This window comes from Cervus elaphus, chromosome 9 (assembly GCF_910594005.1).
Source record: "Cervus elaphus chromosome 9, mCerEla1.1, whole genome shotgun sequence".
In the NCBI taxonomy this organism is placed as follows: Eukaryota; Metazoa; Chordata; class Mammalia; order Artiodactyla; family Cervidae; genus Cervus; species Cervus elaphus.
Genome location: NC_057823.1, coordinates 62,682,448 through 62,695,936, shown reverse-complemented (window position 1 = coordinate 62,695,936; position 13,489 = coordinate 62,682,448). Strand labels below are relative to the sequence as shown.

Genomic DNA, 13,489 nt, shown 5'->3' with positions numbered 1-13,489 from the left:
CTGGTGGGTGTTTGTTGAGGGAAGGGGGCAGCTGCTCTCTTCTTGGGGACGGCAGCAAATAGAGGTGGCAAAGGGGGTGTCTTTCATGGTTTCCATACTCCTCAGCGAGCAGCTTGGTTGGGGGGAAGGTGAAGAAGGGGCCCTTCCTCCCAGCCCACGCTACCGGCAGCCTCCTTCAGAAAAGCTGTTTCAGGAAAACTTCCAAAGCTCTGAGAGACGAAAATAGGCCAGGCTTAGCCTTGACCATTGTAGCCCACTCCCCAAGCTTACCCCCATGCTGAGTCAGCCTGGCACCATGGCCCTGCCCACCTGCACGGGCCTGCAGTGCCGGCCTCTGCAGGCCGGCCCCAAGGTGGCCAGAGTGGACTGAATGCAAGCTGCATGGGGTGGTTGAGCCCAGGGCAGGCAGGATGGCCCTGAAATAGCACCTGGCTGCCTGACCTCCCTTCCCCCGTCCCTGCACAGCTGAGGGGCTGTATCACTGCGTGGCAGGGCTCTGAGTCATGATGGGGAGGGAGTGCAGATTCTAGATATAGTTCTGTCAGGGAATGGCTGTGTGACCTTGGGTAGGAGCACTACCCTCTCTGAGCCACTTTCTCCCATCTTCCCAAGGAGAGGGCTGTCTGGACCAGTAGGGCATCTTGTTAAAAGGTAGATTCTATAAAAAAAAAAAAAGAAAAGGTAGATTCTAGTTGAGTGGGTCCGGATGGGGCCTGAGGGTCTGCATTCCTAACACACTGTGAAGTGATGCCAAAGCTGCTGGCTCACCAGTCACACTTGAGCAGCAAGATCTAGGTGCTCTGTAAGGAACATTCCAACTCTGACAGCTACCATGCCTTCTCCCTCTGGAGGGAAGCATCTCTCTATGTCCAGGGCCCCAACAGTTAACTCCCCTGCAGAAGAGTAGCATCTCCATCTGCTATTTATACCAAGAAGGCACCTCCCCTTCCCCGTGCCTGGGAAAAGGAGCAGAGCTGCACAGACAACAGCTGGAGTCTTGGGGCTAGAGTCAGAGAAGGGGTAGCAAGGCGGCTGGTGGGGAGCCACCCTGCTTGGCCCCTGACCTGCTTATGACCATGGGCAGTTCCTGCCCAATCTGGGCTGGCCTCCAGCTCCCCAACTGTACAACGGAGGGAGTCGTGAGTGGTTTGTGACTGTAAAATTCCACGGTTCTTAGAAAGCCCATTAGTCCTGGAAGAAGGAGATGGGGTGTGTGTGTTCGTGCATGCGTGCATGTGCCACTGCACAATTGCATTTGTCTCCAGTCAACACTTCCTCATCCTTCAGTTGCTCATTCCCAGCTCTAGTAGGGAGCAGTAAGTTATGGGCTCTGGGGCTGACAGACTACAGTCAGATCCTGGGGTTGCTGCTTAATTGCTGTGTAACCCAGGACATGTTGCTTAACTGCTCTGAAGTTCAGTTTTCTCACCTGGAAAATGGGAACGATAGATACCTTGTAGGCTTATGATGATCAGACAAAGCATAGCATAATGACAGGCCCCAGGGAAGTGCTCTGGATCATTAAGCTGCTCTGTCTTTTCTCAACCTACACCCTTCAACAGAACAATCTTACCGGAAGACTTACCTTTTGCCTGAATCTTCGTGTGATTCTCATTCCTCTGGGCCATCAAGATTTTGGGTTATTGGTTTGGGGCACTATATATAATACACTGGTTAAGAAAATGGAATTTTCAGTCAGACACACCTGGGTTCAAATCCCAGTTCTACCTTTTATTTGGTATCTCAGCTTGGGCAGGCTCTGAACTTCTTGTACTTAGTACCCTCCTCTGTGAAATAAGGATAATCATGGTACCCACTTTCTAGAACTGTTGTGAGGGTTAAGTGAGATATTGCAAGTAAAGTACTTAGCACAAGCCTGGCAGGTGGTAGAATATCAGAAATGGCAGCCATCATCTTCATCATTATCACTTGAGTTATGACTCCTTCATTCATTCACCTAATGTCAAAGACATCCGAGACCCCACCATGTGCCAAGGCCTCTGCTAGTCTCTGAGGACGTGTGGAAGAAATGAGGGTGGGAGAGGAGTGGGGTAGCTGATGGACAGGGAAGTAGAGAACAGAGTTGAGATCCAGAATAGGAAGATGCTTAGAAGAACCTTAAAGCTATAGTCAAGGCTGAAAGGGTCCTCGGAGGGTACCAATTTCTGAGCCTCCAAGCACCTCAGTTTAAAGTAGTTGTAATCTGTCCAGAAGAGTGCAGAGAGGTCCAGATGTGGCTATAGAACCTGAGAAGTGGGTCTGTACCCAAAGAAACTAGACTATTCAGCCTGCTTAGTGATCCTAGCCAAGCTCACCACTCTCTGCCTGTGTGTGGCCACAGCCTCGCCTTAAGAGACTAAGTCAGGGAGGTCGCTGGCTCAGTAGAGGGGGAACAAGCTGTACCATACACAAAGCATTTCCCTCCTAGATCTTGCTTCGGGGAGGATAGCACTCTGCTCTCTGTACCATTAGCACCTACTGATGAAGTGGACTCCCCCCCCCACCTTAAAAGCCGCCCAAGGAGCAAGAGGAGATAACCTGAGAGTTTAGCAGGTGATATGGGGTGGCCAAGGGAAGTGAGGTTAGTGATGAAGATGGCAATGTCTTCATTTACTAAGTTCTTCCTAGTGATAAGCACTGTGTTGAGTGCCTTACTAGCTTCTTGAATTAACTCCTGACACCGGTCCTGTGTAGTGGTATTGGCTCTGCTGCTAGGAAAGGAGGCTCAGAGAGGTTACATAATTTGCCCAAAGCCACACAGCTTCTAAGAGGTGGAGCTGGAAGGCTAAGTCAGAGAGTCTGACTGCAGAGCCCATGTTCTCAGTCCTCCTGTGACCATCAGGAGTGTCTTGTTGGGGGGCAGTGGCCAGAGGAACAAGTATGACCCTTCAATTTCTGAGAAAGAAATGGTAACTGTTGGAAATAGGACAGAATGTCAGAAGTTCATGAATCCAGCTACACAAATGAAAACTAGGTTACAGATTCCTTTGTTCTGTGACCGTGACAGCGTAAGTCCGTGGGCACAGACATGCCGGTCTCCCCACCAGGCAGTGGTACTGTCACATAGGCCATAGCCCTTGAATCCTTGCCTCTCTTGGGCTCTAGGCCGAGTTTTTCCTCAGGGCGGCCTCCAACCGCAGGAAGAGAGGTTTTGTGCATGAAAACAGCACTGAAATGAGGAATCCTGTCTCCTGTGCTCTGAGCCAAGATTTAGCCATCTCTTGGGGATTAAAGCCAACTCTAGGATCATCCTGCAGGTGGGGACTGGAATCTAGCCCATATCCCCCTGCTCAGAGGGCCAGCCTTCAACAATCAGCACAAAGGCACCATCAGAGCTAAAAGAAGCTCTGGAGACGCTCTCTCCCATTCTGTCCATTTCCCTGAGCCCTGAGGACCTTCTCTAAAAGAGGCTGAGGCTTCTGGCCGGAGGGAACCCCAGTCTTCTTGGAGCTCCTCCCAAATGGCTGTTGACCTGGTTCTAAAAGCCCTTTCTTGAGATGGTTCTGGATGCAGCTTGGCTTCTCAGAGATTCTCACAATCACAAAAAAAGTAGTTAAAACCTCAAACACTTGAGCAGAGTAGAGGAGAAGGAGTTTGCTCCTGAAGAATCCTTTTGGAGTAAAGGGTCTTTCTCAAAACTTTACCTTGGTACACTATTAAAGCAAGTTTATGGTAGATAAATGAGAAGACAAATAATTTTAAAGTATCTCCTATAATCTCAGCATCTGGAGCTAACATTGATGATATATACTTCCATGTGGTATTTGATGTCTGTAGGTTCCTAAGGACATCTAAACATATAAGGTCAGGTTTCCTAGAAGCAGAGCCTGAGGCAAGGATTCAGGTGTGTGTGGGAACATGAGGGCGTGCTCCCAGGGGAGACCTGTAAGGATAGGATGAAGCAGGATGGAGGAAGGGGAAAGGAACCAAGCAGAGGTGTGGCTTCAGGTCAAGTCTAACTCTGACCTGATCCCAGTGGAGAGTGTAGTGAGGAGGCCTCTGGAACATAAACCCTGTCTTGGAGCTGTCCCTCCTTTAAGGCAGACTGGCCCTTTGCATGGCCTCTGCCTCCCCACATTAGTTCATCATTGCCTGAAGGCTGTAGATAACCTTGTGGGCAAGGTGGGCAGTTCCATCAGCAGCGGGCAGTTCTCCAGAGAAGGAGGCCACCTGTGCATGGTTAGCCAACCCCCCCAGCAGCTGCAGGATGGCTGCACCATCCTCCTACAGGAGGTCTGAGCAGGGCACCAAAATAGGGCTTTCAGATTCTGCACACACAAAATATAAGATGCTCAGTTCAAAACACACATTTCAAAAGTCTATTTTTGCTTTGAAATGCATTTAAAAATGGAGATAGATTGAAGGATGAAGGGATGGATAGAAATATAGTAAGGCATATATAAGAAATGGAGTAGGAAATGACAACCCACTCCAGTTACCTTGCCTGGGAAACCCCACAGACAGGACCCTGGCAGGCTACAGTCCATGGAGTCATAATGAGTCAGACACGACTGAGAGACGGAGCATGCACACACATATGAGAAAACACTAATAAGAGAGTCTAGGTGGTATGTGCATAAGTATTCACTTGACTGTATTTTGAAATTTTTTATTATAAAATGTTGATTAAAAAATTAAAGCAGGATTAAATTATACATACTCAGGCTACTTAGTTTTTAGTTTTGCTTTAAAACAGTTTAAAAACATCTTTCAGTCATTATTTATAAATATATACTATTTAAGATTTAAAAAAAACATTTTATTTAAATTTGTATCCCTTCATCCTCCATCTCGGGTCCCCATCTGTGTAGGCACCCACTCTCCAAACTTTATGCGGAGAATACTTTGGCCACTTGATGTGAAGAGCTGACTCATTGGAAAAGATCCTGATGCTGGGAAAGATTGAGGGCAGGAGGAAAAGGGGACAACAGAGGATGAGATGGTTGGATGGCATCACCAACTCGATGGACACGAGTTTGAGCAAACTCTGGGAGATAGTGAAGGACAAAGAAGCCTGGCATGTTGCGGTTCATGGGGTCACAAAGAGTTGGACACGACTGAGCAACTGAACAGCAACATGAGGGCCATATGCTTTAAGGGACTCAATATTGTATGTGGCAGAAATTCAGAAGGCACTAGGGCTTACAGTGAAAAGTCTCACCCGCCCACAACTCCAGCTGTCCTAATTCCCTTCCCCAAGGCCACCTCAGTGCCCACATCGCTGGATCATTCCAGAGAGACTAATGCTATACCCAAGCTGAAATGCATCCTCCTTTTTAGAAAGGACTGTGCATTCTGCTTTGCTCTTTTACCAAACAACAAAATTTAGATATGATTCCAAACTAGTGAATAAAGAACTGCCTCATTTTAACATTTTCCATTGTGTGATGTACCATAATTCTTTGAGCCCACCCTCCCCCCTGCCCATGGACCTGTTTAGGTTGTGGTACAAGGAAGGACATGGACTTGACCTGGGAGGATTTGCCCTTGGTTGGCAGGGTGCAGGCCCCCTAGAGTCAGCCCCAGGCCTTGGGCTCCCCCCTGCCTTTTTTTTGAAAGAAGCTTAGGGGGTAATTTTGGAAGCTCTGGGCTCCTGGAGCTTTGCCTCTGTTCTTGGTAAATGAGGTATGAAAAGATGACAGTTTCTCAGCAGGCCAGAACTCTGGGATTGCTGTCACTCCCTCGTCCACCAGCTCTGTTAGCTCCTCAGACCTGGAAGCAGAGGAGGGCTACTAGCTCAGGGCCAGCACTGAGTCAACATGGATTATGTGCCTCATGGAATTCTCACAACAAGCCTGCAATTCCAGGAGTTTCATTCTCACCGCCCAAGCAATGAAAGTGAAGTCGTGTCCGACTCTTTGTGGCCCCATGGACTGTAGCCCACCAGGCTCCTCTGTCCATAGACTTTTCCAGGCCAGAGTACTGGAGTGGGTGGCCATTTCCTTCTCCAGGGGATCTTTCCAACCCAGGGATTGAACCTGGGTCTCCCGAAATTGCAGGCAGACGCTTTACCATTTGAGCCACCAGGGAAGCCCTCCAGGCAAGGAAAGAGGCTCAGAAAGGTATAGCAACTTGGTCAAAGATGCACAGCTAGCAAGTGGCAGCGATTTGAGTCACAGGCTCTTTCCATGACCCTGAAACTGCCCAGCAGGAAACTTCTCTCCTTAGAGAGGGAAGGGGGCTAAACTCTGACGAAAGCTGTGGTCTTTTGTCTTTACTCTTAGGCTTCTTTGGGTGACGCCTGAGGTCAGTGAGGGCTTCCCTGGTAGCTAAGACAGTAAAGAATCCACCTGCTAATGCAGGAGATGTGGGTTCAATCCCTGGATTGGGAAGATCCCCTGGAGTAGGAAATGGCAACCCACTCCAGTAATCTTGCCTGGAGAATCCCTTGGACAGAAGAACCTGGGGGGCTATAGTCCATGGGGTAGCAAAGAATCAGATATGACTGAGTGACTAAGTCGACAAAGGTGAGCCTTTGTTCATGCTTTGTCAAAGCACCTGGTAACTGGCCTGAGCTCAGTGACTTTCAGAGAAATTGGAATGTTGGCTATTTGATGGGTGAGGGGGGTGAGTGGGGAGCCCTGCGTCCTGCATAACCAGCTACCTTGGCCCCTCCTGCAGTCCGGCTCCATGACAGCATCTCTGAGGAGGGACACCATTACCTGATCTTTGATCTGTAAGTTTGGCCTCACCCTGGGGTGTCCAGTGGGGAAGGGGCAGCCCTGGCAGGGATGACTTCACTGGGTCCCTAAGTGTCCCCATAGCCCCCAGATTGGGCTGAATTCTCTCTTCTGATAGACTTTGCCAAAATGTGGTAGGCCTGCCACCCAAGCAGTGCAAGCTGGTTTTCCTGACACACCAACAAACACTTTTAACTTTCATCATCATATATTTAGTTTTGCTTCTATTTGTGGCCAGTGATGCTGGTTTTCCATTTCTAGTGGTGCTATGAAGTTTCCTTTCAGAATAAATTTAAAGTTTTTAAAGACAGGCAATTGAATGAAAAGTAATCATGAACTAAGAGGCCTCAGTGGTTCTTGGCCTCATCTGTAAAGAACAGCACTTGAGACAATGGGGGAGGCTGTGCATGGCTGGGGTCGGTCAGTGGGGCTATTGGGAATCTCTGTACCTTCGGCTCAATTTTGATGGGAACCTAGAGCTACTCTTTAAAATAGTCTATTAAAAAACAACAACAAAAAGCTCCAGCTCTTGGATTTCCAAGAGCCTGATGAATCATAGTGACATGTTCTGAGTGTCCCACCCCCAGCCCTGACCTCAGCCTGGCTCTGGTGGAGGAGAAGGCTGAGGATGGAGGGGAGGGCGGACTGGAAGTCAGGAAGGGGGTTATATCAGGGGGCATCCCCGTGGCCTCTGGGGCCCTTCCCTTTGGGGTGAGGTTCTGAGGTCCCTGTGCCCCATCCTTAGCTTCCTGGAGACGCGGCACCTGGGGCCTCTGTGGGAGGGTGACTCTCTGCCTGTCTCCCCAGCGTCACCGGTGGGGAGCTGTTTGAAGACATCGTGGCCCGGGAGTATTACAGTGAGGCGGATGCCAGGTGAGTGAGAGGTGCAGCCCCGCCGCGGCTCCTGGGGGCGGGGCACGCCCTCCTGGGACCTCCCGGGGGAGGCCCGCCCTCAGCCCCGCCCCTTCCTCTCTCCCCCCAGTCACTGCATCCAGCAGATCCTGGAGGCCGTGCTGCACTGCCACCAGATGGGGGTGGTGCACCGGGACCTGAAGGTGAGTGACCGCCCCCCCCCGCCCCCCACCCCAGCGGCCGGCTCACCCGGAGCCTGCGCACTTGCGCCCAGCCCCTCCCTCAACCTGCGGAGCCAGGGCTGTTCTCATAGCCCCGTTAGCTTTCCTGAGTTGGGCTGCGTGGGAAAATTTCCCCTACTCTTCAGATGAGGAAACTGAACTCAGGGAAGCAGAGCATCTGGACTCGGGACCCAGGTCTCCCGACTCCCAGCCTCAGGTGATTTGTCCCAGGCCAGGTGAGAGGCGGCTAGACTGCCAAGGCTGGCTCTGGTGGGGTCCAGATTCCAGCGAGGCCACCTTCTAGCTGCACGGCCTCAGCTTCATTATAGTGGGGGTTGCCATAGCAACCTCGGTACAGGGTCAGTGAGGATGTCAAAGGAGACAGCACAGTGCCTGGAACGTAGAGGCGTTGTTAATCTTGCTTCCGGCCTCCGGAAGGGAGTGATGGGTAGGAAAGCAGGCTTTGAGGCCTTCCGAGTCCTCCCTCTTCCCGCTTGAAGAGATGAGCAGGACTAAGCAGATGCAGGGTGTAGGCTTGGCCCTGGCTGCACAGCCTGGCCCAGTCAGCACAACCGCATGCTGCTCCTCGGCAGGGCCTCACAGCATCAGTGACTGGGAGCTGCCTAACATCATCTCCATTTTGCAGAGCGGGAAACGAAGGCCCAAAGAACCCAAGGGGTTTTCCCGAGAACATGCAGTTCAGCCTGAGCTAGGGCTGGAGCCCTGGCCTCCTGACCTCAGGTCCCCTGCCCTCACTGGGCCAGGGCTAAAAAGCCACTGACTGCACCTCGTGCTTCTGTAGCAGCCCCTTCTAGGTGACCCTGCTGGGTGTCCATCAACCCTCTGCTTTTTGACTTTCGGTGACTATGAACTCACTTTTTATGGGGTAGCCCCTTGAACTGTCAGGAAATGTTCCTCCAGTTTTTCCCCGTGGTGGGGGCTTCCCCTGTGACCCCCAGTTCTACCCTTTGGGGCCACACAGAGGTCAAGTTCCCAGCTCAGAGCAGCCCTGAAGGCACGTGGGTGGCTTTGCAGTAGCTCCTGAGGCTTCTGCAGGTTGTTCTCCATTCCCCCCAGGATGGAATTTCCAAGCCTTCCTCATCCTGGCCCCCTCCCTGGCCATCCTCCTGTCAGTTCAGATCCCTCTTTGGGGTGCAGTGCTCTGACCAGAACCCCTGCTCACCCCTGACGGTCACGAGCCATCTGTGGCTCTGCACCTGAGCCCAGGTGAGCTCCCTGTGTCTCAGTCTAGACCTGCAGGCAAGTGTGCATGCAAGGAGGGTCTCTGGCCAGATTGCAGGGCAGCTCTCCCCAGGGGCCTGTTCCCATTATAACCACAGCCCCTGACCGAGAGGAGGAACAGGGAGAGAGGCAGCACAAATTTAGGCCACTCTGGGTAGATTAATTAGTGGTGCATTTATCAAATCAGGGCAGAACAGCTACCAAGACCCAGGGCATGCTGGGAACACAGTCCCCAGAGGACCAAAGAGGCCTTAACCAGGGGCAGATGGAGCTATACTTGTTTGCGTCCTGCCTAGCTTTGGGCAGTGAAAGGTCAGATGTGGAACCCCTCCTAAGTTCTAGTGGGAAAGCGGGTCAGAGGAAACCAGCTATCTGTAGAGATGGGGGAGCCCACACCCCGCATCTACAAACAAAAAGTATGAGTACTGATGCCTATCAAATGCTTATAGGACACTGGGAAGTGCTTTATAGGGATTTATTGCAATTAATCCATATGCCACCCCATGAAGTAGGCATTATTCCCACTTTTGGAGAAGAAACTGAGGCCAGAGAAGTGAAATGAATTTACCCAAGTTCCATAGCGTAGAATGGCAGCACTGGGATCAGAAGCTAGGGCTTTCTAACTGGAAAGTCCCCACTCTTACTACTTCTCTGTCCTGAGGAGAAGGATTTTCTGTCCTCAGACTCAGCAGAAGATGGCAGCCTTCATGCCTCCATAGGACAGGTGGCACGTAGGAGGCCCTGCAGCAGTCAGCCTGGAGGGGCTCAGAGCGCATCTCTAGCCAGACTGTGCCTCAATCTGGTTCTACCATCACCAGCTGTGTGACCTCGGTCGTGACTTAACCTCTCTGAACCCGTTTCCTTATTTTTATACATACTTCAGTGCCTGCTATGTGCTGCCCGCTGTTTTAGGTGCTAGTGATACACTGGTGGACAGAAACTCATATTGTACAGAGGTGACAGATAATGAATAAGCACATAGACAGATGGGAAAACACTTAGAAATTTTGATGGGATCTATGAACGTAACAACAAGCTGCTAAGATAGAAGACACCTGGGAACTCCTCCTTTAGATAGAGTAGTCATGGAGGGTTTCTTGAGGGAGGTGACATGGTGAAAGCTGGATGATGAGAAGGAGCCACACCTGTGAAGCCCAGAGGGCGAGGAAATCATGCAAGGGGAGCAGGAAGGACAAAGGCCCTGAGGTGGAACGAGAGTGACTGTCTGAGGATGTAGGAAAGCCACTGGAGAAGGAGAGTGCTTACCCTAAAGGATTGTTGGGATGACAAATCGAATGATGTATGCAAAACCCTTAGCCCAGTGACTGGCATATAGTAGAAGCACTGTCCCACTCCACCTCAGCCCCAGAACCAAACCCTGCTGGAAGCTGAAGGAGGGGTTGGCAGGCTGAAGAAGGGTCTTCCGTTTGCAGCAGACGGAGGGCTGCAGTGGGGTAGTCCTGTCTCTGGGAAGTGCAGGGGTCTTGTGCTTGGGGCTGGAGGGAGGCAGGGGCAGGGAGCCTCTGGATCGCTCAGCTGCTCCTCCTGAAAACCCAGACCTCTGGAGGTGAGATTCTGAATCTGCTCACTGTCCCCTGACTTCTGCCTCTCCCGCGTTTCCTCTTCTCTCTGGTCCTGGGAAGCCGGAGAACCTGTTGCTGGCCTCCAAGCTCAAGGGCGCTGCGGTGAAGCTGGCGGACTTTGGCCTGGCCATAGAGGTAGAGGGCGAGCAGCAGGCATGGTTTGGTGAGTGGGGGCAGGGGGTGGCAGGGGTGTTGGCGGCCAGCCTTGAGTTGACACATTGGCCTCTAGGAACCCTTTGCCCGAGCGGGGGCTGGTTGGAGGTGGCCAATGCCCCAGCCAGGACTCAGGGATCAGAGGGCCCCTTACCCAGTCTCTTTGTGTCAGTGATTGTCGCCCATCCTATCTTCCTGGGGTCCAGGCCTGGGACTTGGTTGTCATGAAAACAGTACATGACTTCTTCACATGCGCATCCAACACTGTCAGCTGGGGGCTTCCATGAGTTCCCCAGCAGCCTGGGTGCTAGATTATCATCTTGATTTTACAGATGAGGAATGGAGGCTAAGAAACTAAGAATAGGTGAAAGGAAATTAAAAGGGGTGGAGTCAGTTGACCCAGCATGCTCTTGAGATTTTGGCATAACTGAATCCTTTTGGCTATCTGGGAATACTTTTTAGTGAGCAGTGTTGGTCAGTGGTTAAGAGCTTGAGCTCTGGGTTCATATCCTGACTGTGCTATTTACAAGGTGTGTGACTTTGAGTGAGTCATTTCTCTGGGACTTCATTTCCTCGCCTGTAAAATGGGGATGATAAAAGTATGTTCTTTGGGACTGTGTGAAGATTAAACGAGATCAGGCATAGAGAGTTCTCAGTCTTGCTTAGCATACATACTCCTTAATAGGAACTATTCTCAAAATAACTTACCAAAACATTTTGGGTGTCCATTTTTTTTAAGTAGTTCTCCCAACAGTGCTGGGAGGTGTTTAGGATAGAAATCCCTAATCCCTTGTTTCACAGATGAGGAAACTGAGGCCCCAAAGGAAAAGGGACCTACTTAAGGGGCTTAGGGCAAAGTCAGTGTTAGGGATAGGCCTCCTGCCACCCTAGGACCAGATCCTGGATGGAATGGGGAGTGGGTGAGGGTTCAGCTCAGCCTGGAGCTGACAGGCTAGGACCTTTCACCTCGAGGATCACCAGCACTTGACTGGTGGGGGCTTCTGGGAGGGCCCTGAGGCAGGGCCCTGTGGGAAGGACCCTGGGATGGATCAGTGACTCGGCCATGAGGCTCTCAAGGCAGGTGGTGACAGTATACTCTGTCCTCATCCACCCTGGTCTAGAGGTGTTGCTGTCTTACCAGGTCAGGGCTTCCAGCTCTTGGCCAGCTCTGGGGGCAGGGGGTGTTTTCCCCATCTCCAGGGCAGCCGTATCCCTCTTCCAGCAGGATCTTGCTCCCGGTTACTTATGTGCCAACCTCTGTGTACGTGTCTGCCTGTCTGTGTGTCTGGGGAGTAGGGTTCGCAGGGACACCTGGATACCTATCCCCAGAAGTGCTGCGGAAGGACCCATACGGGAAGCCCGTGGACCTGTGGGCCTGTGGTGAGTCCTTCTGAAGGTCCCTCCGTCCCCCTGCCTGCCTGTCCTCTGGTGCCCTCTCTCTCCTTTCCCATCACTCTCCTCCATGTGCCCCCCATCCCTCCTACTTCTGGGGCTCAAGGTTCTCCTGGTCCTCTCCCCAGGGGTCATCCTGTATATCCTGCTGGTGGGGTACCCCCCGTTCTGGGATGAGGACCAGCATCGCCTGTACCAGCAGATCAAAGCTGGCGCCTATGATGTGAGTGGTGCTCCTGTTTCCAGCCTCCTTGCCAGCCCCTGGGCCCCGTCCAGTGAGAGTCAAGGCCCAGTGAGGCCAGAGACCCAAGGACGCCTCCCTCCTGCCCTCCTGCCACTCTCTAGCTATGGGGTGGGGGTGACCAGCAGGTGGAGCCTGAGGGCTGACTGGGGCCAGACAGTGAACTGGCCATGCCAGTGACTGGAGCATCTAAGTGATGGGGATTTAGTCCATGGGGCCCCAGAAGGCAGAATCAGCACAAAAGTAGGGTGAGATATAGAGGGGGCAGGCCCCAGAAGCCAGATTATCTCTCCACAGTTATATACACACAATTATATATTGTATGTATATAGATAGACAATAATAATAGCTAACACACATAGCAGTCTTCTAAATGCTTTCTATTATTATAATCTTCATACCAATCATGACATAGGTACCGTTATTACTGCTTTTTTACAGATAGGGAAGCTGAGGCACAGAGAAGTTAAATAACTGGCCAGACCACATAGCTAAGAAATGGTAGAGCTGGGATTTGAACCCAAGCAGTCTGGCTCTAGTGTCCATGCTTCTGCCTACCAAGTATATTGCTTTTCTACACAGCTGATATCTATTGAGCCATGTACCATTTTATATCATATTTAATCCTTACAACATCTCTAGGGGTAACTTGAGGGTCACATGTCCAAGGTGACTTGTCCAAGGTCACACAGCCCAGGAGGCAGAGCTGGGACTTGAACCCAACCTTCCAATTCTAAAGTCTGGGCTTTCACCACTGACCTGCTGCTCTCCAGATAAGGCACACGACCTCAGAAGAGCAGAGGGAGGCCTCCTTTTCCCTGGCTATTGCTCTGATCTGTCCTGGGGTCGGGGGACCTTGCCCCAACTCCTCCTGGTTGTGGATGCCCGCATGGACGGGCAGTAGGACCCCTGCCTGCTCCCCTGCCAGTCAGGGGCTGGGGGATCGCAGGGGTGGCCTGGGGTAGGCTGGGCAAACTTGGCCCCTCTGCCCCTTCCAGTTCCCATCGCCAGAATGGGACACCGTTACCCCGGAAGCCAAGGATCTGATCAATAAGATGCTGACCATCAACCCGTCCAAACGCATCACGGCCGCTGAGGCCCTCAAGCACCCCTGGATCTCGGTGA

General features: G+C 51.7%; 1 protein-coding gene across 2 annotated transcripts in view; it reads left to right on the top strand.

Annotated features, from left to right (window-relative positions):
- Positions 1-13,489, top strand: part of CAMK2A (calcium/calmodulin dependent protein kinase II alpha) — a 64,259-nt gene that overhangs the window by 23,559 nt on the left and 27,211 nt on the right. For both annotated transcript variants that reach the window (XM_043913280.1, XM_043913281.1), the window contains exons 4-10: positions 6,622-6,676; positions 7,488-7,553; positions 7,663-7,735; positions 10,639-10,741; positions 12,028-12,111; positions 12,252-12,346; positions 13,363-13,485. In XM_043913280.1, the coding sequence (XP_043769215.1) occupies positions 6,622-6,676; positions 7,488-7,553; positions 7,663-7,735; positions 10,639-10,741; positions 12,028-12,111; positions 12,252-12,346; positions 13,363-13,485 (599 nt within the window). The remainder of the gene's footprint in view (positions 1-6,621; positions 6,677-7,487; positions 7,554-7,662; positions 7,736-10,638; positions 10,742-12,027; positions 12,112-12,251; positions 12,347-13,362; positions 13,486-13,489) is intronic.